Source organism: Podarcis gaigeae (genome assembly GCF_964106915.1).
Source record: "Podarcis gaigeae genome assembly, chromosome: 17".
Classification (NCBI taxonomy): domain Eukaryota; kingdom Metazoa; phylum Chordata; class Lepidosauria; order Squamata; family Lacertidae; genus Podarcis; species Podarcis gaigeae.
This window is the reverse complement of record NC_139694.1, coordinates 38,870,785-38,896,619: the sequence shown is the minus strand read 5'-3', so window position 1 is coordinate 38,896,619 and position 25,835 is coordinate 38,870,785. Positions and strand designations below refer to the sequence as shown.

Below are 25,835 nucleotides of genomic sequence, written 5' to 3'. Positions count from 1 at the left end.
TGTGCTCTGTATCAGTTAGTTTCTCCCTCTTCGGCAACAGAGTGCTTTGCCATTTCATCCTAACCAATATGCTTTGGTTTGTGCATGATAAACCATGATTTGAAGCTGATTTGCTATTTCGATTTGAAAGGGGAAGTGCAAGCCATAGTTTCCTGTTTCTGACATAGTGGTAAACTATGGTTTTCCCCCATGAAAGAAGTAACTAAATAAAGGGGCCGCATGGGGGTAAACATGCAAGCCTGAGCCTTGTTCATGTGTGAATAAGCTGAGTACTTGAAGCAGAAGATCCAAGGTGTAACATTGCTTTCTCACTGATGAATATAGAAAATATTCTTCCATTGCTTCAGCATTCCAATGGAGAATTTTCTAGCAGGTTTGTACTCTGCTAGTCAGAATGATATGTTTCATGGCATCCATGATCCATTGCCTGGAGGTAATGCATTGCTTTGCAACAAGGCTGCCTCTATGATCAACAACAACAACAAGTATTAAGACTTGAGTCCACCCTGGGTCTTGAACTGGTGTCCTGAGGGATGTCAGTCAAAGACTCACTCTGCATGCTCCCACCAAACTGCAGGAACCCCCCATGCCAACCAAGGAAGCCTTCTTGCACCAATAGAACATAATTGGTCAGGTGATACTTCAAGACCAGGCTTTCTTTCTTGATTTCTTGTCTGAGGAACTAGGAGATCTTCTCCTGTTGTGTGAAGATTGCCTCTGCCTTTCTCCACAATTGGCAGACCTATCTTTGACAGACAATTCATGTGAATGAGGTGGTGACAAAGCTTTCAAGTTGAACTATTGTTTGTACTATTAGTCTAGAGGAAGTCAGAGAAAGAGGCCAGCTCAGTAATTCTATGATGGTCAGTTCATTCTAAAAAGGGGGTATTGTGCTATCTGGTGCTGTTCTTGTGCGGTGTGTGTGTGTGTGTGTGTGTGTGTGTGTAATGCATCAGCACATCAATGTGCATTTTGGACTCACCTTGGTGGTTCAGTTATGGAGGTTGTCATGACAAGTTCCTGCAGTTCAGAATTTACCCCTGGCTTAGTAGCAGTGGTCAGTAAGAGAGGGGAGACAGGGAGCAAGACAGAAGACTGGGCAAAATTGTTTGGATCCAGAGATCTGTGGATTCCAAAGGAAGAGCAATGGTTCCAAGATGTTAGGAATGGGCAGGCATCTGAGGGGTGGGCAGAAGAGCCATGGGGTAGGAGGATGATCCAGGGGAAGGAGCCAGTGACTTATGGGGTTCTGTGCCACTCGTGAGGCAGGATCTGTCAGGGACTGGGCAGAGGAGGAATGGTGGAGACCGCCTCCCCAGCCTGACCCTTCCAGGGAGGAGGGAGAGGAAGACAGCTTAGATTTACAACAGGAATTTGAGGGAGGTCGCAGCTCAGAGGCAGATGAGGGAAAAGTTGGGAAATAATGGGAGAGGAGGAGAAGGAGGAAGCAGCAGCAGGGGGCAACAGCTGACAGACAGAGTGTCTTTAGAAAGCATTCCAGACCCCACCTCCCAGAACCCGGCGAACCTTGAAAGTAGGAGAGCAAAGGGCTCAGAAGCAGAGGGCATGGAGCAGCACCCATAGAAGTGATGAATGGGGAGCTGGGAGAGATGAGGGATGGAGATTCACTAGGGACAACACCATTATCCAGAGGCTGGCTTCTATAGCCTCTCTCTGTAAGTACTGAATAAAAAGAGGATGGTAAGAAACATTCCCTTGTCTTTGCATGTTTCTGACAACTGGCTGGGAGTCACTGACAGCTGCCTGACAGGAGCTGGGGGTGGGGGAAGAGGAAGAGGAAGAGGGAAGAGTCTGGGAGAAGGAGGCAGGGGCAGAGTTGTAGCAAGGCAGAGGCCGAAGAGACAGTCCCAGAGAGAGTCAGGCCCATTAGAATCTCCATCCTCTCCCACACTGCCTCCAGGTGTGGAGGACAAGGAGGGGCTTAAAGCAACAGGAGCAGCTGGAGCCGCCACCACTATAGGTTGCCACTTGCTTGTACTCACTATATCAGATGAGGGGGTTTAGGTGAGCTGAATGGGGTGTGGTTGTATTGTTGCTGCAAATTAGAGTATAATTCTGAAGAAGTAGCTTCCTAGCTAGCTAAGTAGCAGGAGTAGTGTGTATATTTGTTGCACCTTAGAAACTGATGCGATCAAGTGCTTTGCCAATAGAGAACTAAATTTATGATAGCTTGTCATCGTTGGGGCTGGAGTGCTTGGAACACGAGAGCAAGCAGTGGTGACTCATGCAGCAAGTTCTCTGCTGGGTGACAAGCTGTCTACCACGGAGTGGGATTGCCTAAGGGGAGAGGGCCCTTGCTAAACGGTGCTTCTGGAGGTGCAGGAAGAAGTGCTACTTTCATTTCATGTGGCTGCATTGCAACATGGGTTCTGGGTGGTGGCTTAGAGAGCCAGCAATGCCAATAGAGGCTGCTGGTGCCATCACTTGAGCCACAACCTGTTCACAACCAAGTGAGTGCTTGCTGCAAAAGCAACAGTCCGCCACATTCTCCACATCTGACTCACAACCTGCTCCAGTAAGGGTGGCAGGTCCCCTTTCTACCATATGAGCTTAAAAGGCTCCACCTTAGTTCTTGGAGGACCCCCAGTTTCAGACTTCCACAGCCAGACGTTTCTATCACTCTTGGTAGCAGAAAGAAAGAAAAGCAACACTTACCTTCCCCACTCCCTTCAATGATTCTCAGAAAACAAAAATCTATGCCATGTTCCAGATTTGTCTGTGGTTTTTTTCATGCAGAATTTCAGGATGATGGGCCGAGAAGATCAATCCATGCATAGGATCATAGGGTATCACTTCCAGATGCTTTTTCTGCCTTGATTATGTTGTTTTTCCCTCTGGAGGGCTCTGTAGCAAGGCTGGGGGAGGGGCCCTGTGGCCCTACAGATGCCCTTGGGCTTCAACTCCCACTGGTCCCCAGCCAGTAAGGCTAATCGTCTGGGGTGTTGGGAGCTGCCATCCAACAATGTCTAGAGAGCCATAGATTCATCGTCCCTGCTCCATGGAGTTAATCAGGCATTACTTTCTGTCGTCTTCTTAAGGAAGGCATTGAAATGTTAATAAATTCCTCTGCAACCTTGTTTTTCTTTCTGCCTCCATGCCCAGTGAACCTGAGCTTTATGAATATCAGTTTGGGTGAAACAGGGAAGAACTACACCACCATCGTCTGGACCCCACGACCCAACCAGCGAGATGTGGAAATCAAAGTCCATCTTATGAGCAAGACTGGTAAGAGCAAGCAAAGGTGGGCTGTGGCCCTTTGGATAAGGAGGTGGGTGGTGGGTGGGAGGGGAAACCACAGCAACTTTCCCTTCTCTCATGGTCTTTGTGCCACCAGAGAAACTGAGATGCTACTTACTGTAATTTTACAGGTGTGGTAATTGAGAAGGAAGGATAGAGGCTTTCTCATAGCCACCAGATGACTCCATCGGTCAACCAAGTCCATAAATATCCTGCACATTTAGCAGTGTGCACTGGTTTTAATCTCCCCTGCTAACAGAAAATGGACTGTGTTGCTAGAAGCTGGAAAAAGTGGCAGGCATGGACACTTGGAAAATGTGGATTCTCTTTGCTACTGAAACAAAAAGAGCATAGGGCAGGGCTGGAGAACCTTGGTGACCTTCCATATGTTTTTGGACTCCAACTCCCATGAGCTCCAGGCAGCTTGGCCGGTGGGTTGGGGACGAAGGGTGTTTGTAGACAACAACATCTGGAGGACCACAGGTACAGCACAGATCTTCCCATCTCAGCATTCTTTATGATTAGAATTCAGTGTTCATCCTCTAAAAGGTGAATAGTTTAGTGAATAGATTTTGGACATACAGTGGTGCACCACAAGACGAACGCCTCGCAAGACGGAAAACCCACTAGACGAAAGGGTTTTCCGTTTTGGAGGCGCTTCGCAAAACGAATTTCCCTATGGGCTTCCTTCGCAAGACGAAAGCCCATAGGGAAATCTCTGGGACAGCGGGGAAGCGCAGCGCGTCTTCCCCACTGTCCTCGGACCTCCTCCAAAGGCTGGCGGTGGGGCGGAGAGACCTCCTCCACCCGCCAGGCTTCGGAAGGCTCCTCCGAAGGCTGGCGGTGGGGCGGAGAGCCCTCCTCCCTCCGCCAGGCTTCGGAAGGCTCCTCCGAAGGCTAGCGATGGGGCGGAGAGCCCTTCTCCCTGCGCCAGGCTTCGGAAGGCTGCTCCGAAGGCTGGCGGTGGGGCGGAGAGCCCTTCTCCCCGCGCCAGGCTTTGGAAGGCTGCTCCGAAGGCTGGCGGTGGGGCGGAGAGCCCTTCTCCCCCAGCCAGGCTTCGGAAGGCTCCTCCGAAGGCTGGCGGTAGGGCGGAGAGCCCTTCTCCCCGCGCCAGGCTTCGGAAGGCTGCTCCGAAGGCTGGCGGTGGGGCGGAGAGACCTTCTCCCCGTGCCAGCCTTCGGATGGCTGTCCTGAAGACTTGCGGTGGGAGGAGGGTTTTCCTTCCCACCGCCAACATTCAGAATGCTGTTCTGAATGTTGGCGGTGGGGAGGAAAAACCCTCCTCCCACCGCAAGCCCCGGGAACAGAGGAGAAGCGCTGCGCGCCTTCCCCTCTGTTCCCGTACCTGTCCTGAAGGCTTGCGGTGGGGAGAAAAGCCCTTCTCCGCACCGCCAGCCTGGCAAGCGGTCTCCATAGGAACGCATTAATTGTTTTTCAATGCATTCCTATGGGAAACCGTGCTTCGCAAGACGAAAAACTCGCAAGAAGAAAAAACTTGAGGAACGAATTAATTTCGTCTTGCGAGGCACCACTGTACTATTCATCTTCTTCATCAAGTTAGGCTAATGGCATAAATGTTAGACATTTTTACACTGAAGTGAAATATTCACATTACCGAGTATTGATAAACAGCAATATTTGCAAAGGAGGATTTTGAAGAGAAATCTGCTTGGGTAAGTGGGAGCTAATTAATTGCTGCTCTGACGCACAATGCCCTTTCTGCAGGCAGGGATGGGGCAGAAGACTATCCTCCATTCCTCTTCTGCTAGTGAGATGATGGATATTTCCCAATAATTTTGCTCTTGGCATGAACAAATTCTTCTCACAAAAATCCTCCAAAGCCAGCAGCAGATGTCATGAGCCCGTCTGAGCATCTGAGAACAGAACAATATTGATGGCATTTAGTAACAATACTGACAGTTTCTTAGTCAACAACTTGGAGAGTGGAGGTTGGTCCTTAAATTCTGAAATAACATAGTTATATACACTTTTTAAGGAGAGGAAAGGCAGTATACAAATCAGCCTGTGCTCTTAGTGTCTGCTGCTCAGACATAAGCAAACTCAGCCCTCCAGATGTTTTGGGACTACAACTCCCATCATCCCTGACCACTGGTCCTGGGCAGCATCAGCAGGCCAGTTTGTAGCTCAGGCATAGGCAAACCCAGCCCTCCAGATGTTTTGGGACTACAACTCCCATCATCCCTGACCACTGGTCCTGTCAGCTAGGGATGATGGGAGTTATAGTCCCAAAACATCTGGAGGGCTGAGTTTGCCCATGCCTGTTCTAGCTAGAGATGGGGGAGAAGTACAATTAAGTTTGTATTTAAAGGAAAGTCTACTGAATTCACACTGTCCAAAAAACTCTGCACAAGCCAAAACACAACCACCCTTTGAAATTCACATTCACTGAAAATTGCAAGGAAGTACTCCAGGCAAGTAATGTGTAAAGGTGCAGGGATCCCTGACTGTTAGGTTCAGTCGTGAACAATTCTGGGGTTGCGGTGCTCATATCACTTTACTGGGCGAGGGAGCCGGCGTACAGCTTCCGGGTCATGTGGCCAGCATGACTAAGCCACTTCTGGTGAACCAGAGCAGCGCACAGAAACACTGTTTACCTTCCCGCCAGAGCGGTACCTATTTATCTACTTGCACTTTGATGTGCTTTCGAATTGCTGGGTTGGCAGGAAGTAATGTGTATAAGAGGTTTATTATAAGAGGCTTATTATCGAGGTGCATGCAATGCATATATTAGTGAAAATAACATGCAAAAATGCATTCCATTAGGGAAAGTGTTAATATTAGGGAAAACATGCTTTGCAAAAAATGTGTATATTCAGCAATATTGCTTATAAAATGTTCGCACTAAACCACTGGTGAATCTTACAAGAATTAAAAAAAATAAAACAAACAATTATGTGTAAACATGGAGAACTGAACTTAAGCTTGGAAAAATGAAAGGCTGAAAAGGTCAGGTTTGCTCGCGCTGACTTCTTCTAACCCAGATTCAGGTGAAAGGGTGTGGCTGCCGAGGGGACTGAATGCACAGTCTGGTTTCCCCCTGTCTCTCCCTGTTTTCTAAGCAGATAAAGAATCGTGGCGAACCGTAGGGGATGCCAGCTCCAGCCAGGGATCCTTCAGCATCCCAGACTTGCAGCCAGGCAAGCAGTATCGGGTCCGGCTTGTGAAAGCGCACCGCACGGGGGAGGATCAGACCATCTGGGAGACAGAGGTTGAAACTAGTGGCGTAGGTAAGTGGTATTTCGGACCAAGGGGTTGCATTGCTAAGGAGAGTGGTTCTTTTGCTGGATCAGTGAGCAATAACAAGACCAAAAGGTGAGGAAGGATAACAAAGAGATTTATTGCAGCTTGGTTACTACAAAGAAAAAGATGGATTTAAAAAAAATTTTTTTTTTTTTTAGAAAATCTTTATTAATTTTCATAAGGACAAATATACATGAGATACATAACATACATGACATAACATATAATACAGAAAACAATACAAATGAATAAAAACAATGAAATAAGAAAAGATAGAAAAACAAACATAAACAAATACAATATATTACACTTACATGACAAATTAAAATATATAACTTCCAATAATTCTCATTATACTCCTTATATTATCTGTATTCTTTGGACAGATTCATATTACTTTGTTTTGTATATAGACATATAATTCACTATTGTATTTCAAGTAATTCTTGGTTACCAATATCACTGTATTTCTGCAAGTTTCTTATCGTCAGTACAGTACATTTTTAAGTATTCTTTAAATACGTTCCATTCCCTAAATACCTTCTGGTTTGACATTCCTCTAATTTTTCCAGTTAATTTTGCTAGTTGCAGGTATTCTACCATAAGGATTTGCTAATCGTTGGTAAGATTTCATTCTTCCAATTTCTTGACACCATTATTAGAACAGGAGAATAATAGAAAAAGATGGATTAAGGCAGAGTGAGGGATCCTGTGCCCCTGGAGTCACCAGGAACCCTACTTGATGGGTGAAGTGAGAGTCGAAGGCTCTCACGGGAAGGGGCCTACTCTGAATCATGCCAGGTGGGCGCAGAACTCAGAAGGTCTCGGAGGGTGGCCCCATCCATTTCCTCCCTAGGGGTGGGAGGAGAAGACCAGCCTTGCCAGCTGTTTTCTGGCCTTCAAGGAGCATTGCAGCAGCAGCAGTGAGCAATGCGTTCCATGGAGGCTGGGTCTGCTGCCCTGCAGATTCTGCCCCCCCCCCCAGGTGGCCACCTTGCCTCATGGGTGGGCCAGCCCTGCTCATTGGAGGTTTTTAAGCAGAAGTTGGGTGGCCATCTGTCAGGGATGCTTCAGTTGTGATTCCTGCATTGCAGGGGGTTTCACGGTCTCTTCCAACTCTACAGTTCTATGATTCTATGAAGTAGCTGCCTTGGAGGAGAGAGCAACTTTAGCCTGCCTTTTAAAAGCGAAGGGTCTTCCTCCACAGGCTATTTTTTAATAGAGAAAAAACCACATTAGGATCAGACCTGTTACTTTCCAACTGAAGGGCTCTTCTCCAGTCTTCATTAAACTGTTCCTGAAGATGATGTTACAGGAGCTTGTGTGTGTGTGTGTGTGTGTGTGTGTGGACTCAATTCACAGCTAGTGCTTCACAATCTATCAATTATATTTTCAAAGACTTTGATTGTATTGCCCTCTTGCATTTATCTTTTGAGCATTGCCTCCCTCCTGGTTTCTCAGGCTTTTTATTAGGCGTGGTAATGTATTATTTATGGTTGTCACTATTAAATGTGACATCTTTTAAGTGGAGGAAGGGCCTTCTGTGATCTGACAAAAATGTCAGATTCATACTCGTGGAGACTTGGGAAGTGATGCTGAAAGGAGCAGGTTGTGTCTCTAGGCTTGGGAAAAGATGGGGAAGGTGGAGATTTGATTGCTGTCTTGAAATATTTTTAAAGCCACAGCAAAGAAGATAAGAGAGTCATTGTTCCCTCTTGCCATGTAGACAAAGGGACAAGAGGCTGCTGGTTTATATGGCAGGAGAGTGAATTTTAGGAAGACAATCCTACTTCTGAGAGCAATGGCTATATTTAGATTTGTACTGACTTAGATCAGGAGAGCTTTTTGGAGGGGGGAGTAGGAGATTTTATAAGAGAAATCTTCATTGTTTGTTATTATATTGCTTGCTTTCCGCTGCCTTTTCCCCAAGCTGTGGGAATGGGATAGCACAGATGCATTTGTCTGGTGCTTGCTTAAACATCTCGGTATGTGTGTTGGTGAAAACCATTCTGTTCTCTCAAGCTGTTAGCTAATGTTTAAGTACCCCATGTTTGGGGTGTCTGAGTAGACCCATGGATGCAGGAAATGGCTGTAGCTCAATGGTAGACACGCACTTTGCACATGGAGGGTTCCAGTTTCAATTCCTCGTAAGTCCAGAGGGGTCTGGATAAAGGCCCCTCTGCAGAGCTCCTGTCAGTCAGCTTTAGAGTAGTGGCAAGGATTCTGTGACTCTCAAGATGTTGTTGAACTCCAGGTCACATCAGCCCCACCCACCATGCCCAACAGTCACTGGAGTGGGCTCCAGCCAAGGTCTACAAGTTCCCCAACCCTGGTGTAGACAGCACTGAATGGACTAATCCCCTTACTCCATAAAAGGCAGCTTCCTACGTATCTTTTAATTGCCTGTATGTGGAGGGTTGCAGGCAGCCTCTTGAGCCATTAGCAGCCAGCTGATTTTTCTCAATATGGGGCTGCAAAGGCCCTTCTGCTCATATAGAGATGACGCTTGGTTAGGGAGGACTCCAGGCTGCTGTTCTAACCATGCTGCTCTTTCCTGAATTCATGAGTAAATGCCCCAGCTGCCATACATGGGCGGAGAGCCCTTCCCAACCAGCTGGTCCACTCACGATACTGCTGAGAACATTGCAGAAAAGTGATGTTTCTCTTTTGAGAGAAACTAGTGACCCAGCCCACTGATAGGTGCAAATGGCTCCAGCATTTCTGAGGAAGTATTCCAGCAGGAGCCAATGAACCCTTAACCCCAGACGCGTGGAGCAGATTTTGTACATTTTTGGATGTAGAGGGGTACGTGCCTGTGTTTGTGTGTGTTTAATAAGACAAGCTCCTCCATTTAAGAACCAGCATAATATGGGTGGCGTTTCCTAGAATGACCTGCTCCATGTATGAACGGAATGTACTTTCCTATGCGCTGCTGCATGAAGATGGGTCTAATCCCCCGATCTCAAAACACACACACACACACACACACACACACACACACAAAATCAGCTGGTGTGTGTGTGTGTATATGTGTGTGTGTGTGCGTGTGTGTGTGTGTGTGTGTATATATATATATGTGTGTGTGTGTGTGCTATTTCAACCCAGGTTGTGCAGGGGTATATGGTAAGAACCTCGGTGTTCTCTCTAGGAGTTAGTGCGGCCCTGCCAAGATAACAGTAAGTTGTTCTCTCTGCAGCCTGATCTTGACATACTTACTTTGTGGATTTCCACCATCACAGGGAAATTCCACATTCCAGTCAGATGTTTTTGGGAGGAACGTCTCTCAGGAGTCAGAATTTAGAGATGGGCAAAGCATCAAAGCATTGAATATAACAGGTGGGCCCCAGCCCAGCACTTTGTGTTGTAAAATAGTAACTTATAGATAGACTTGTATGTTTACTGCTGTGTATAATAAACTACAAGAATCAAGTTTATTGGAAGAATCCTGCCTGGGCAATCTCAAGTGCTGCCTAAGAAATGCTGCAGTACTCTGCTATACTCTGCTAAGCTGTGCAACAGGCGAAAGCACTTCAGAGTTCACCTGCTTCAAAAGTTTTAGCATTAATTTCCTCTCTGTGCTCTTTGCAGTTCCTGAGGATTTCCAAAAGAGCTTTGCTGCGGAAGGTTGGTTCATCGGCTTTGTCAGCGCCATCGTTCTCCTTATCCTGGTTCTGGTTCTTCTCTGCTTCATCAAGCGCAGCAAGGGCGGCAAGTACTCGGGTGAGGTGCCCCCAGCCCCACCCTAGCACCTCGCAGCAGACCCCCGTGGGCCACCCCCCAGGCTATTCTCACTTTTCAGTTACATAGCACTTTTAGTGCACCTGGTGGCGTTCGTCCTCACAACACTCCTGTGAGGTAGGTTGTTATCGTTCCCATTTTACAGACAAGGATGCTGAGCTTGAGAGATGGGGGAGTTGGTGGAGTTCACGGAGTGAAGTCCATAGTTGAGCTAGGAGTTGAACTCATGCGATCCAAGTTCAAGTCCCCTATTTGACCCACTGGGCTGGGTAAGTCCAAAACAGGGAGGGAAAACATAACACCCTCCAGATGTTGCTGGACTCCATCGGCCCCAGCCAGCATTGCCAATGGTCAGAGATTGTGGGTGTTGCAGACCAGTAACATCTTGAGAGCCAGAGGTTCCCCATCTTTGCATTACGTACCGGAGAGACAGCTTTTAGGTTAGGACACGGATGTGTTACCGGCATAAGCTGTTTTCATGGTAACTGCTTCCCTAAGGTAGCCTGGGAATTCCACTTTGTGAGAATGCCTCTTCCAGCTTCTCGGCATCCTCTCCTATCTGCAGCTCCGAGGGCTCCTTGCAGAGAAGCCAAAGCAGTTGAGGCTTTTGAAAGCTGGCGTTACCTTTGTGTTGTTCATATGCTCTTATTACTATTTTGCTGTCCCCTGAGCAGGCGTGGGGGGCCACAGGCTCAGGGGCCGAATGCAGCTCTCCGGGCTTCTCTACCTGCCCCTTGGAATTCTCCCCAGCCACCCTCTTGCACCCCTCCCTGACCCTGCTTTGCACCCTCTCCTTGTGTGCTCTTGAAGTCTCATAATGCCACTTACATGCCTGGATGGAGGCTAGAGAGGGGTGTTGTGAGTGTGTGCACAAACTAGGCACTACTGTAGAAAGGTAAATTTTTCATTGTTGCTCTGCCCTTGGTTTCCTCTGGCCCTCTGCCTGAAGTGGGTTCTCTCGCCTGCCCTTGGGCCTTGGAAGCCCCAGACCGGGCGGGGCGGGGGGGACTAAACAGTTACTCTGGCAGGAGCCAACACAACGATTCCTGCTAGTGCAATGGGATTCCCCCTCCCAGATAGCATGGGGGGGCGGGGTTGGGAGAATCCTGAGAACAGTGCTTGGGGGAGGGAGAGGGGAGATGGTTTCATCTGGCAAACTGAAATGCTTGGGCCGGTGGAACATTTGTAAGAGCACTACATTGAATAACTGCGCCAAATAACTTCCCCACCCCCTAAAATAAAAATAAAATGGCATGTTGTTATCTAGAGATGCTTCCACTCATCTCTGATCCAAGAGCTTTGGCAGCTTTCATAATGCTTCAAAGCTTATTTGCCTTGAGATGGCTGTGGGACAAAAGAAATGAATTTATAGAGACCCCTGGACAATAATATTTCCATAGCGCACATCTCAATGCTCTGGTGGGGGGGGGGCAGGCATGTTTTCCATCTCCAGCCCACATGGCTAAACCCTCATTCAGATAACCACTCAGCCCCAAGAGCTGTGGGGCAGCTCTCTAACAACCATCTGTCACAGGTCCCCCCCCCAACCTGCAGTTTTCCCATAGTTCCCACCCCAACACCTCAGTGAGGCAGAGGAGAGGCAGTCTTTCAGAATGAGAGGCAGTGCTGCTCCTCTCCTCTTTCTTAATAACATCTCCCTGCCTGCTTGGCCACCCTCTGCACTAACCTCACCCACCCCAATCCCTAATTCCAAACCTCTGCTCTGCTCTGGTTGGTTGGCTGGTCCCCTGCCCATCAAGGCTTTCACCTCATTTGACATGTGTTCTCTTCTTCTCTAGTGAAAGACAAAGAAGACACTCAGGTGGATTCCGAGGCCAGGCCTATGAAGGACGAGACCTTTGGGGAGTACAGGTACAAGGCAGGGGAGTGGAGATGCCCGAGGGTGAGCCGGCCTGGGCTCAGGAGGGAGAGAGGGGTGGGAAAGACATGCAGGGCCAAGGCAGCCACTCTCCATGACCACAAGGTTTATCCATGTGGTTTCTATAGGTCTGAACCCCAGGAACTTAAGTGGCCTCATGTGCCTGGACCCCCATGCTTGGGAAAGTGTGGGGTTTAGTGGGCTGCACTCTGGGATTTATTTTTTACTATCTTATTTTGCATCCAAGAGCAGTGATGGCATTAAAGACTGCACAAATTCATGCAGGATAAGGCCATCCATGGCCTCCAGTCCTGACGGTTGTGTTGTGCCTTTGCTGTTGGAGGCAGTGATGCTTCTGAATGCCAGTTGCTGGAAATGGCAGGAGAGGAGGGAGAGCTGTTGCGCCCATGGCCTGCATGCAGGTTTCCCGTGGGCATCTGGTTGGCCACTGTGAGAACAGGATCCTGAACTAGATGGGTCCCCTTTGGCCTGATCCAGGAGGGCTCCTCTTCTTATGCTCTTCTTTTATCCTCCCATCCGAGATGTAAACAAGCCTGGGTGTTTGGATAGGTAGCGCCCATGCTCAACACTTCAAGATACAGTGGTGCCCCGCAAGACGAATGCCTCGCTAAACGAAAAACCCGCAAGACGAAAGGGTTTTCCGATTTTTAGCGGCTTCGCAAGACGAATTTCCCTATGGGCTTGCTTCACAAGACGAAAGCCCATAGGGAAATCTCCGGGGACAGTGCGCCTTCTCCTCTGTTCCCGGACCTGTCCTGAAGCCTTGCGGTGGGAGGTCCGGGAACAGAGGAGAAGGCGCGCAGCGCTTCTCCTCTGTTCCTGGGGTTTGCGGTGGGAGGAGGGTTTTTCCTCCCCACCGCCAGCCTTCAGAACAGCATTCTGAATGTTGGCGGTGGGGAGGAAAGCCCTCCTCCCACCGCAAGCCTTCAGGACAGGTCTGGGAACAGAGGGGAAGGCGCGCAGCGCTTCTCCTCTGTTCCCGGACCTGTCTTGAAGACTTGCGGTGGGAGGAAGCCTTCAGAAGAGTTCCCCACAGGGCTCTCCAAGCTGCGGATAGCAGCCTGCTGCCCCTATCCGCAGCTTGGAGAGCCCTGCGGGGAAGTCCTGCAGGGCTCCCCAAGCTGCGAATGTCTGCACCGCGCAAGGGGCGCTCTGAAGAAGAGCGCCCCTCGTGTGGGGCAGCAGGCTGCTATCCGCAGCTTGGAGAGCCCTGCGGGGAAGTCCTGCAGGGCTCCCCAAGCTGCAGATGTCTGCCCTGTGCGAATGGGCGCTCTGCTTCAGAGCGCCCCGCACGCCGGGCAGCAGGCTGCTATCCGCAGCCTAGGCAGCCCTGCGGGAACTCTTCTGAAGGCTGGCGGCGGGAGAAGGGCTTTTCTTCCCACCACCAGCCTTCAGAAGGCTGTTCTGAAGGCTGGCGGTGGGGAGGAAAGTCCTTCTCCCCCCACCCCCCGTGAGCCTTCAGAGGAGGTCCGGGGACAGACTGTCCCCGGACCTGGTCTGAAGGCGGTCTCCCTAGGAACGCATTGATTGATTTTCAATGCATTCCTATGGGAAACTGTGCTTCGCAAGGCGAAAAACTCGCAAGAAGAAAAAACTTGCGGAACGAATTAAATTCGTCTTGCGAGGCACCACTGTATTTACTGAAGTGAGCCTGCTTCTGATGCTGCCACCCATCAGTCTGCACCACCACACCATGACCAATCCAGCCTGTGCTTGGAATCCCAGTGACCAAACCTTGTGAGATATTAGCAGGGCTGTGTAGTTTTGCAGAAATGTGGAAAAACAGTAGAATGTGATAGTGGCCACAGAACTCAGCTTCCTTAAGAATCTCAAGCTTTCTTTTTTCCTTTTTTTACCGGAAGCAAGTTTCTAGCCCTTATTGTTGCAAACACTGTATTATTCACTCTCTAAGTCGCACCTTTTCCCTCCTAAAAAGTAAGGGGAAATGTGTGTGCATCTTATGGAGCGAATGCAGGGTGCGCAGCTATCCCAGAAGCCAGAACAGCAAGAGGGATCGCTGCACAGTGCTCCCTCTTGCTGTTCTAGCTTCTGGCTTAGCTGCATGCAGCCTCTTCAGGGCAGCGGGGAGCCTTCATCCCACTGCCCTGAAGAGGCTGCGCAGCTATCCCAGAAGCCAGAAGAGCAAGAGGGATCGCTGCACACTGATCCCTCTTGCTCTTCTGGCTTTGGGGATAGCCACGCAAAGCCTCTTGAGCACAGCAGGAGCGCTCCTGCCTCTTTGCTCAAGAGGCTTTGCGTTGCTTTCTTGTTTCTTGTTTTTCTCCTCTGAAAACTAGGTGCGTTTTATAGGGCGAAAAATATGATATATACTTCTGTGGGTTGTGCCTCACTTCAGTGCCCTGAATAGTTCCTTCTCCCTCTCCATGACTATCAAAAGAAAAATAAACTAAGTAAGATGTCATTCAAATTTGCATAATGTATACAGGTTGTAGAAATCCCACTTATCTTGGCAGAGGATTTGGATGTAAATCAAATGCTGGGGTTTTTATTTGGACACCTAGTCTTGAGTATGAGTCCCTCTTCCTTGGTGGTAGGTTCAGGGAGTGACCAAGCAGGAGGAGAGAGTAAGGGTGCCGGTGGTGGCCGGTGAGTGATCTTCTGCAGAGTCTTGTACAAAACACCATCATCTGCCAAATGATGGTTGCTGCAATAATCCAGTTTAGTAAGTGTGAGATTGAGATTCTGATGGTGCTACACATCAGGGCAGCCAGGAGATCTTGTGAGTTGGCACCTGAGTTACTACACCAAGTATTTCCATTGATATAGCATTAGTGGGATGCTGGGGGTTTTTACAGACTGACAAAGTTGTGCTGTTTCTGCATAGGGTTGGTAATCTACAATAGACAAGATAGGGAAGCAGTCAAGGACGGACAGGGAGCAGTGAGGAGAGGGAGAGGGAGGGGAGGTCAGCAGAGGAATCAGTTGAGTAGCCTTTCCCAGCCTTGTGTCCCCAGAGGTTGTTGGACTGCAACCATCATCATCCTCAGCCAATAATCAGAGATGATGGGGGCTCAACAGCATCTGGAGGGCACTAGGTTGGGGAAGGATGCAATAAAAGGTTGGTGAGGCTTCTTGAAAGGCTTGACTGAAGAAGGGAGTCCCTGGGTAAGTTAGGGGGTGAGAGGTCGGCAGAAGTGAGGGGTCATAAATAGGGTTCCTGATGTTTAGCATGCTGCTCACTCCTCTTAGGGCTTGCCCACACTGCCTAGGAAGCATGGGTCCAAGCGGTTTCCGCTTGACCCACACTTTGTGGGCACAGATCTGAGCAGTTATCCCCTTGCCCCACTTTTCCCAGGGAAAACCTGCTCTTTAGCCAGGGGAGGACTTTGGGCTTTCAACTTTCCGTGGCACTCTGTGCGAGGCCAAAATTTAGCCTTCACCTTCCATTCGGCACATGCTCTATGCCATGGTTGCAACACCCTCTGGTGCCCACCCCCCCAGTTCAGCACTCAGTGCTGAGGAACTGGCCGTGCTGCCCTAAATCCATGGAAAAGCAGATTGCCATTTGCTTCAACTGAGCTCTGAAGAGCGGTTTTCCTTTGGGGTGGGGTGGGGGGACAACGGAATAAGAGGAAGTGTGGAGAGGCCCTTAGTATATTTACACACACACCCTTTATTGCAGTCCATAGACGCAAAATACACAGTACAACATGGCCTTAGTATATGCATTTCTGCCCTTAGTCCCCTGCAGGAAACTCTCGAAATATGACGCTGTTTTTCTCGCTTTTCTCCCCCATCTCTTGCTTCATTAATGGAGGTCCCTGGAGAGGTAAGAGGGATATCCGGGGACTGCATATTGCCTGAGGAAGGTGGGGCTGGACAAGGACACTCACCCCCTTGCTTCCTCCCTCCCTTTTTCACTGTCTTCATCTACAAATGACCCTTAAATAGCTTTGTGCTTTCCTCATCTTTTGCAAATCCAAATGAAAAATAGGTGTCAAGACAGATTACATTTTAAATGCTGTTCTCTTCTACTGTCTGCCTTGCATTAGCATTCCAGTGATGAGTTCCAGACTAACAGGCAGTCTTATTAATGTTAGCTTGTGAAAATGGCTTTTAATTTCTTGGTAGATCTTCCCTGAAATGCTGCATGCCTGATCTTTCCACCCTGATGATATATATATGCAGATTATGCAATAAATGTCTGGAATCCTGCAGGGATGAAGGCTTCACAGTGCCATAGCGCGTTTACTTCGAAGTAGAATCATAGAATCATAGAGTTGGAAGAGACCCCAAGGGCCATCGAGTCCAACCCCCTGCCAAGCAGGAAACACCATCAGAGCACTCCTGACACATGGTTGTCAAGCCTCTGCTTAAAGACCTCCAAAGAAGGAGACTCCACCACACTCCTTGGCAGCAAATTCCACTGTCGAACAGCTCTTACTGTCAGGAAGTTCTTCCTAATGTTTAGGTGGAATCTTCTTTCTTGTAGTTTGGAACCATTGCTCCGTGTCCGCTTCTCTGGAGCAGCAGAAAACAACCTTTCTCCCTCCTCTATGTGACATCCTTTTATAAATCCAACTGGGTTGGGTAAATCCAAGTAAATCCAACTGGGTTGGGGGGGTATTCCCTGGTAAGCATGCGTAGGATTGCAACCTTCACGTGTTCAAAAAAGTACATATATTGTCTTTGTGTGTCTGCAACTGCTCTGGCAGATAGGCCAGTGTTATTTTCCCTAGAGGGAGGTCTGAGGAAATGCTGGTTTGCCTGTGCAGGGCCTGTGCATGTCTTGCTGAGGCAAGGCTCAAATGACAGATGCTCTGATTTGTAGGGAATGGGCAGTACTATGCACACCAACCCATCTAAACCCCATAGAACACAGTGGGCTTAACTACTGAGCAAGCATGCATAGGATCATGTGGCACATCTGTGAGCCACTGTAATATCCACTTCCTGAGGATTATTTGCTTCTGCCCCCCCCCCTTGTTGTTGGGTTGTGGTTTTTTGCTGGGGATGGTGGCTGAGTGAAGACTTGGCTTTTTCAAAAGGCATTCTCCATTAGCTAACTGCAGGCCTTTTTGAACTGTGGTTGTTTTAACTTGATTTTATCTTTTCTTGTCTGCTTTCCTACTTTGGTTTTATTGATTGTTTTTAGACAGACAGATAGGGTTTTGATCACCAAAACAAGAAAACACTCAAGAATATAAAATCACTATTCAGTAATCATCAAAACTGATGACCACATGTGCAGGGGTGGAGCACGAAATCCCGTATATTTTCAGCTGCACATTTTTCATTCATTTTTTTTTCTTTGTTGCCAAGCAACAATTCAGCATTTTCCAAATTCAGCCAATAATCCTTTTCAGCTAACAAGCGGCCGAAGTTCCTAGAGCTTTGAACAATGAACACCGACATAGGAAATGCAGCAGATGTTCAACGAGCCCATATGCCCATCTCAAAGCTCCCCCACCCTCCAATGTTTTCTATTTTGATAATAAGTGAATATTTATTGTCAGCCTCTTTGGGCACAGCTTATAAATAAATTCAGTCAACCAGTTAAAGCATGCAGTACTCTTCCATAATGAACTGCAATGGGCAGTCAGTGAAACTACTAAAGATACAGCTCTCCTAATTACCGGTATTCATTTAGGAAAGAGCAGGTGTGTGCTACTGGAGCAGTGCAACGTTCACACAATTCAACATTAGCATCTCAGATTGTATAAAAACATTCTTCATTGCATTTGTAAATTTGACTTTTGCTACTGCTGCCTCAGTACTACAAAACTGCTCATAAGAGAAACTGTATGAATGAATAAAATCAAGCATTCCAAGAGGTCCCGTTAGACGTACAATTTAAAGCTTGTTGTAAAAGGCAAAGTTTGGACAACTTGTTACCCATTTTTAGCTAATTATAAACAATGCAACTTTGAACTCCCATTTTACAAAGGGTGCTTTGCTTTAATTATTATTTTACTGATGGTGTTTTTATGAATTTGGAGAATTGATTTTAGAGTGTTTGGCAGTCCCTTCTCCCAAAGCCCTTTTCTTTAAAATAATTTTTGAACGATGTTGGGATTCCAGATACTGTGCAAATGGAAAAAGTGGATCATAGAATTTAGCTATACAGTCATACCTCGGGTTGAATACGCTTCGAGTTGCGCTCCTCGGCAACCCGGAAGTAACGGAGCGTGTTACTTCCAGCTTTCGCCGCATGCGCAGACGCTCAAAATGACGTCACACGAATGCGCAGAAGCGGCGAAAAGCAACGCGCGTGTGCGCAGACGTGCCATCGCTACTCACGTTTACTTCTAGATGCAAAGAGGGCTCTGGAACGGATCCCGTTCGTATCTGGAGGTACCACTGTATCCAAAAGCAAGAACCTTCAGCCTTTTCATACTCAGGACCCACTTGTAACCAAAACATGAATTTTGGAGACCCATTTTTTAATCTTTTACCATATATTTGCATGGTGGTAGTGCTCCTGTTGCGACCCACAAGTTGAAGACCAGTGTCCTAAAGGAAACAGTTACTTGTGGACAAATGCAGTCCATCTCTTATTGAAACCAATGGCAAATCTTGGTTTTAATGAACAGGAACTGACATAGTTGTACAGGAGAGAGAGGAAGTGTGTGCGTATATATAATGCCATCAGGAAAAAAGTGACCCAAGAGCTAATTGTGCATGATTTGACCTCTTTCTCTCTTATTGTCTTCCTTCCTTGAAGTTCATCAATGCTTAGAATTAGGTAACGATCTCCCCCTTGCCCTCCAGCCCTTGCACTTTTGTCCTGATCTGCTTTCCTGGAGCACCAAAGCAGCATCGTCTCAGCTACCTGCCATCTAAGCCTTGCAGAGGGCACCCTGGGGTTCCCTGCTTCCTCCCTTTGGGAAATACTGAATAATTGCTTTTTCCTAGTGCTGCAGCCTGCATGCTTTCCTCTTTGCGGTGGGCATGGGCCTTCGTAGCTTTGTCAGAATTGATGACAACAGAGATTCACTTTGGTCCCTGCCTCATTAGTTCATGGGCATGTTTGCACACTTCTATAGCCAGGGCTTTGCTCAGCCCCTCTAGGGTTCACTTGACTGAGTACGCCTGCTTCTTTCTAACAGATGTCACCCCTGTAGTACAATTGGACTTTCCTTTGAACTTGATTTCCCTCTCTGGGCAGCAATCTGCAATTCTGTACAAGTTCAGAAAAACTGCAGAACTTGGTACTAGCTACATAGCGTCTTGAGAATCTCAGCTTCTATTTAAATGGGGTTGGGGAGCTTGTTTCTGAGCCTTATGGTTGTGAAGATAGAGCAGCCATTTAGTGAAATTGTCAAACCCCAAAGGAGTATTGACAGGATTTAATCAGACCAGAAAGTGAGGCCTTCAGTGATCCATGGTGCTCATTGCCCCTTCCTACAGCAAGCAAAGTCAGAATAAATAATATGAGCTAAGGAAATAGATGCAGATTTGCTTAGTTTGGGGTTCCTTGCTGCATTATTAAAGCACACATAGCCTTATCTCCATTACACACCCACACTTTCTTCCCAGTCATGCCTCTCAGGAGCTGTCCTACTGTCGAGTAGGACCCTGGCAGAGACCCATGCCCGACTGGCATGTTCTCTCCCTCCTGGTCAATCGTTCAGGAGCTTCAAAAGCTTTCTTCTACCCAAACATCACAGCGACTGATGCCAACAGACATCAGCACACTTATGGATCCACAGAGTCTTTGCAGCTTGTGTAACAGAACTCAGTAGCTCAGCATTTTGGCTAATCTACTTTATTTACATATAATACACTCGGAGCATTTTGACTCAGCTCCTTCCTCTTTCTCATCAGACAGAGAAAGAACAAAGGACAATAGTCCCACTTCGCAGAACACAGTGGCACAAACATCCTGTCTCCGTCACTTCCCACTCTGTGGAGTCAAAACATACACCGTCATGTGAAAGACAACAATCCCATGACTACAATCACGGAGCAGGAGTCTTAACATTGCCATCTCTGGCTCACTTACAGCCCATGTTTCGCAGCCATAAAACAAACTTCTTACATGTCCTTTATGTGCATTTTTGCTCCTGCCACTTTCCACATCCACTCCTCTGCTTGGGTTTTAGTCATGCATGCATGCCTGAAAAGTGTTTCCTGCTGTCTGTTTTATCTTTGCACGCTTACACATTGCCCTATGGGGCATATCCTTGGCCTAGCCCATTTTTTGTGTGTTTATTGCCTACACTGTCTGTCTGTCTGTAACTGTCTCCCTCTCTCGCCATGCTTTGTATTGCAAATTGGGATCACTTCTCGCAATAAGAGGAAAGTCAGACCCACACCATACATTTAAAGCTCATGACTTCCCCTAAACTGCAGCTCCCAGAATTCTTTGGTGGAAGGTGTTTGCTCTAAATGTACATTGGATGTATTTTAGGTGTGTGGTGTTGATCTACCTGAAGATGTGGGACATGGGGGGGGGGCAGGGGAGAGATTGTGCATGTTTAGGGAAGTTTTTTATGACTGGTGTTTCAATGTATTTTTAATCTCCTGTTGGAAGCTGCCCAGAGTGGCTGGGGAGACCCAGCCAGATGGGCGGGATATAACTAATAAATGATGATGATGATGTCTGCAAACATATCCCTGAGATCCTAAGCCAATTGCATCTCTCAGGCATATGCTGACCGCCTGCCCACAGTCTCCTCTTCTAATGTTAAAATGTGTCCCTTTGGGCCAGTTTCAAACATTCATTTTCTCTTACGTGCAGCGATCCTTAAGGGTGTAATCCTGGAAGCACAGTCTTCAGCAGGTCCTCTCCCTGTCCCACAGGAGAGCACTCAACCTTGGGCTTCCCAATTTGCATTTTCTTTTGCACTTTGTTGCAGGCTCACAACCAGCATTCGATGCTCTTGGGAGCACAGGACTTTTATGATAACATTTGTAAGGGCCAACCTAGACACTTACAGGCATCTTAAGCACATGTTTGCCTGTTTGCATACAAAGCGGGGTGTGTGTGAAACTAAGTCCCTCCCCACCTTACCTCACTGAGCTCTGGTGCTTTAAACAGTCCTTTATTTTGGGCATTCTCATTCACCTTATGGCACTTCACACATTCCAAAGAGGCTCTGAGGGACATGTTTGTGAGGGCTTTGTACACACTTCACATTTAAAGCACATTGCTTCCCCTGAAGAATACTGGGAACTGTAGTTTACCCTTTGCAGAGCTATAATTCCCAGGATTCTTTGGGGGAAGGGTATAGTGTGTACAGAGCCAGAGAGTGATCCTGTGGATTACTGTGGCTGAGCATGTTAGTGCCTGAAGTGCATAATCAAAAGTGCATTCTCCTTCTCCCCACTGAGGTGGGGCACCATCCACCAAGAGCTTCTCTTGCACAAGACCCATTGAAACAAACAGGACTACTTCTCAGTGACGTAAGCCCCAGGGGACAGGTCTGTCTGTCTTCCACTCTGCTGCACTTAAATGACAGCCCAAACCTGTTGCCTGAGGGCTTCTCCATGCTTACCTTTTGCCCTGCTCTTCCCATGCTTTAAAGCTCCATCTTTTGCCCCAGAGCTTTCCCCGTGAAAACCCAATCTTTAAAGTTGAAGCACAACGAAGAGCAATGCTCCAATTCAGTGGTAAAGAGCGGGTTTTTGTGGGGAACTCTCCAGAGGAAAGGTTAAGTGTGGATAAGCCCTAAAATGACTTATTCCTCCTCCTCCTCCTCCTCGTTGTTGTTGTTGTTGTTGTTATACCCCGCCCATCTGTCTTGGTTGCCCAGCCACTCTGGGTGGCTTCCAACACATAAAACCACAGAAAACATCAAACATTTAAAACTTCCCTAAACAGAGCTGCCTTCGGATGTCTTCTAAAAGTCAGATAGTTGTTTATTCCCTTGGCATCTGGTGGGAGGGCGTTCCACAGGGAGGACACCACTTCCAAGAAAGGTTCCCTGTAACTTCCCTTCTTGCAATGAGGGAACCTTGGAGCTGGACCTCAGTGTCTGGGCTGAATGATGGGGGCAGGGCTACAAGCGCGCTGCAGATGCAGTTTCTGTCACAGCCGTTCCCACAGTGTGTCAAGCCATATTTGTAATGTGTGGACTGGTCCTCTGGCATGCACTTCACTTCTCCCCACCCCCAAATATTCAAGTCTTGCAGTTTTGCATGCTGCCTTATAGTGGAGTGGGGAACCTGTGGCGCTTCAGGTGTTGGGACTCCAACTCCCATCAGCCCCACCCAACGTAAGAGATGGTCGGGGGTGATGGGAGTTGGAGTTCAGTGGCACCTCGAGGGCCACAGGTTCCTGCACCCATGATTTGTATGCTTCCCTTTGAGGCCTGCCTTGCCTAGCAGAATGTAGTGCACACCAGTTGCTGCTCTTGCCCTTTCTCATCCCTCTCCTTTCCTCCCTGCAGTGATAATGAGGAGAAACCCTTCACAAGCAGCCAGCCCTCCCTGAACGGAGAAATTAAGGCCCTGGGAAGCGACGACAGCTTGGCTGACTATGGGGGCAGCGTGGATGTCCAGTTCAATGAGGACGGCTCCTTCATCGGCCAGTACAGCGGTCAAAAGGGCAAAGAAGGAGGGGGAAACGACAGCTCAGGGGCTACGAGCCCCACCAATGTGGTCACTGCCCTGGAATAAAAGAGGGGGCACTTTCCCAAAGGATACCCCCAACCCCAGGGGAAGAGGATTTCCCTGTGGATTATTGGGTTGAGGACACAGGGATAACCCCCTCCTCACCAAGGGAAAGAAACAAAGAAATAATAATTGCTCAAGCAGAAGTGGTAATTGGGGGAATTCACCCCTTTGTTTACTAGCTGACCCCCCCACCCCATCAGGGAGGGTTAGAAAATCAGGGGATTCCCATAATTATTCACCAGCCCAGAGCAAAGTCATATCTCTCTTTTCTGCACCCCTCTCCCAAAACCCAGTTATCCTTCAGCCAAATTGGGTGTGTGTGTGTGTTTGTGGTGGGGAGGGCCGGGCAGTGACAAGCTCAGAGGGCCTTAGTGGGGCTCAGGGTTCAAAATTGCCAAAAGAACGGATGACCCCCTTCCCAAGCCTCAGAAATGTTTGTTCTTCGTAGGTGTTTAGGAAGCAGGTGCTAACTGGTACTGCAAAGTCCCATCTCCACTCCGCCCCCCAAGACATGGGAAGCAGACAGAACAGCTGGTGGAATAATAGGGGCTGGGAGTCCATGGGGGTCTTCTGCCTGCCCCTGTGGAAGGAAGGAAGGAAGGAAGGAAGGAAGGAAGGAAGGAAGGAAGGAAGGCTTGTGGGATAGCTGAAAAGATGGCTGTGGGAAAGGAATGAGTATCAGTGGGCTGGAAAGTTCAAAAGCTGAGGGTCTCTTGATTCTGCTATGCACCCCCTTCTTTTCATGGATTAAGCCAACTGAAGTTTCCTAAATTTGCACCTAGCAAGGGGAGGTGTGCCCCAGCTGCACCCCCAAGCCCCACTGCATAGATCTGTCAATCCTTCCCTCCTTGCTTGCTTGATTTCCCAACCCATGCCTTGTTCAGGGGGCAGTTCCCTTTGACCAGTGGCTTTCAAACTTTCTGTCTCGAGGCTTGTCTGCTGAGGCATTCTTGCACATCTGCCGTGGAGGTCTGCGTTGCCAAGCATTCTGGGACATGGTCCAGGGTCCACGCTAAGCATCGCAGTGGAAGATTGGTGGTCATAAGCAAGGCGTTCTTCAGGAGAAACTTAGCTGCCATGACTCACTGAGGAATCCCCAAATTAGTTTCCAAGAGGCCCCAGCTTACACCCCTGGGAACAAAGTTTGAAACCCATTGCCAGAACTTAGTCCCCTTCTGGTGCTGAATTTCCCACTTAGGGTGTGTGTGTGTGGGTGTGTGGGTGTGTGTGCGCGCGCGTGCATCTCTCTCGTTCCTTTTTCTTCCTCTTTGGGTGCCACATTAATTCATGTCCCTCTTTTTTCTGATGACCAAAACCCACGGTTTCTTCCACTGGGCCAAATATCTTACCATTTCACAGACACCCCCCTCCTCTTTCTCTGTCCCCCACTCCCAGCCTCCCCACAAACAATAGAGAAAAGAAAACCCCCCAAGAACCTCTGTGCTTCTTGAATGCATCTCACGCAGCTGCCTTGCGACACCTTCTGTCTTTCGAAAGTGGCCTCTTCACCGAATCAACCCCCACCCTCATCTCCAGCCTCTGTCTGATGTAATTTTTTTCCCTCTTGCTTGTTGGGGATGAAGCAAACCCTTGCTTTTTTGCATAAAACGTTTTTTAAAATAATAATAAAAAATAATAACAAAAGTACTCTGATGTTTTGAGCAACCCTACGCAAAATAAACCCCATCTTTTCCCTGGTCTGTAAATATTTCAAACCCTTGTGCTCGAGTTTGTTTTAGGTATCTTAGGACTGGTGTTTTGAAGTCTTCTAGTTGGTCTATTTAGGTGGCTTGGAATTTAAAAAACAAAAAAGGAAAAAACATTTGAAAAGTCCCCTTCCTGCTACTCTGTGATTCCTTCCCCGACCCAGCTCCAAGCCTCCCTGCCCTGTGTATCCTTCTCTTTTGTCAGGTCTGTTGCTATCTACCTTTCTCTCTCAATGGCTTTTTTAATATATATATATATATGTATATATAAACAGAATTATAAAATGGTAAATAAATGCTGGAATTGGAGCTTGCTTGGAGTGATGATGGGGAAACGTGGCTCACGGCAGGCGTGTTCTCTTGGGGTCCCTAAAGCCAAACCGGTTTTCCTCTTGCCAATCCGAAGCACACTCTTCACCTCTCTCAGTGACTGAGGTGGCATCATGCTGTGGGAGGGGCCATAGCTGCGTGGTGGGCCACATGCCTTTCATGCCTCAGATCCCAGGTTCACCCTCTGGCATTGCCAATTAAAAAGGGGCCTGGGAGCAGGTGATGGAGAGGGACTTCCCCCCGAGAATCTGGGAGCTGCTGCCAGCCAGTGTAGACCAGGGATGGGGAACTGGAGGCATGTGCCCACAGGGGGCAGAATTAGAGGCAAAAGTGGGCACAACTACTGCAAATTTCACCTTGGTCCATGAGGCTATTTTCTATACACTCTCACACACCAGCCCTCTCTCTCCTCCAGGCTGGTCAATGAGGCATTATTTGAGTTCAAGGAAGCCTACACACTCGCGAAGGGAGGAAGCAGAGCTGGTGTGGCCTGTGGTGAGCGGGTGTGCGGCTGAAAAGAGAGAGTCCCAAGGGCCACACAGAGAAGCATGTGGGACCACATTTGACCCCAGATGTAAATCAACTTCCCCAATTGGCGGACATCTCGAGCCAGATAAAGTGCAAATGCAGCGTTTGACATCATCAGCAGGGAGTTTGGGAAGATGCCCCTGTTGGTTTTTCCAGTTGGCCACTTCCAGCAGCTTCCGGCCCGGTTCTCACGGAAGGGGTCAACCCATATCTGAGTCATACCTCTTCATGCTGCAAGTGGGGGCTTCTCATTACCTGATTGCTTCTCTATACCAGTAACCTTCCCTGCACATGGAAAGCAAGCTTGTCAGGGAGGAGATAAGCCTAGAACTCCATGTAGCCAGACACTGGCCGTAACATCTAGTTTGACCCTGATAATAGAGGAACAAAACCCAGGAAAGGTTCAGTCAGTAGAACCATCCCTGCGATCAAGGACCTTCGTAGACCTCCGGGAGCCCTTAGCTGTTTCTCTGTTATCAACCCTCAGTCGGCCAGTATTGTAAAACACAGATTGGGTCAAGCACACTGCCACT

General features: G+C 48.2%; 1 protein-coding gene across 17 annotated transcripts in view; it reads left to right on the top strand.

Moving 5' to 3' along the window:
* L1CAM (L1 cell adhesion molecule) overlaps nucleotides 1-24,753 on the top strand; it is a 107,457-nt gene extending 82,704 nt beyond the window's left edge. For 2 of the 17 annotated variants that reach the window (XM_083718411.1, XM_083718405.1), the window contains 6 exons: nucleotides 3,124-3,246; nucleotides 6,342-6,506; nucleotides 10,108-10,239; nucleotides 12,057-12,129; nucleotides 15,936-15,947; nucleotides 22,513-24,753. In XM_083718411.1, the coding sequence (XP_083574537.1) occupies nucleotides 3,124-3,246; nucleotides 6,342-6,506; nucleotides 10,108-10,239; nucleotides 12,057-12,129; nucleotides 15,936-15,947; nucleotides 22,513-22,741 (734 nt within the window). In that variant the 3' untranslated portion in view covers nucleotides 22,742-24,753. Of the gene's footprint in view, nucleotides 1-3,123; nucleotides 3,247-6,338; nucleotides 6,507-10,107; nucleotides 10,240-12,056; nucleotides 12,130-15,935; nucleotides 15,948-22,512 lie in introns of all 17 variants that reach the window. The other 15 variants (XM_083718410.1, XM_083718396.1, XM_083718404.1 and 12 more) reach the window with 11 other exon arrangements.
* The last annotated feature ends 1,082 nt before the right edge of the window (nucleotides 24,754-25,835 follow it).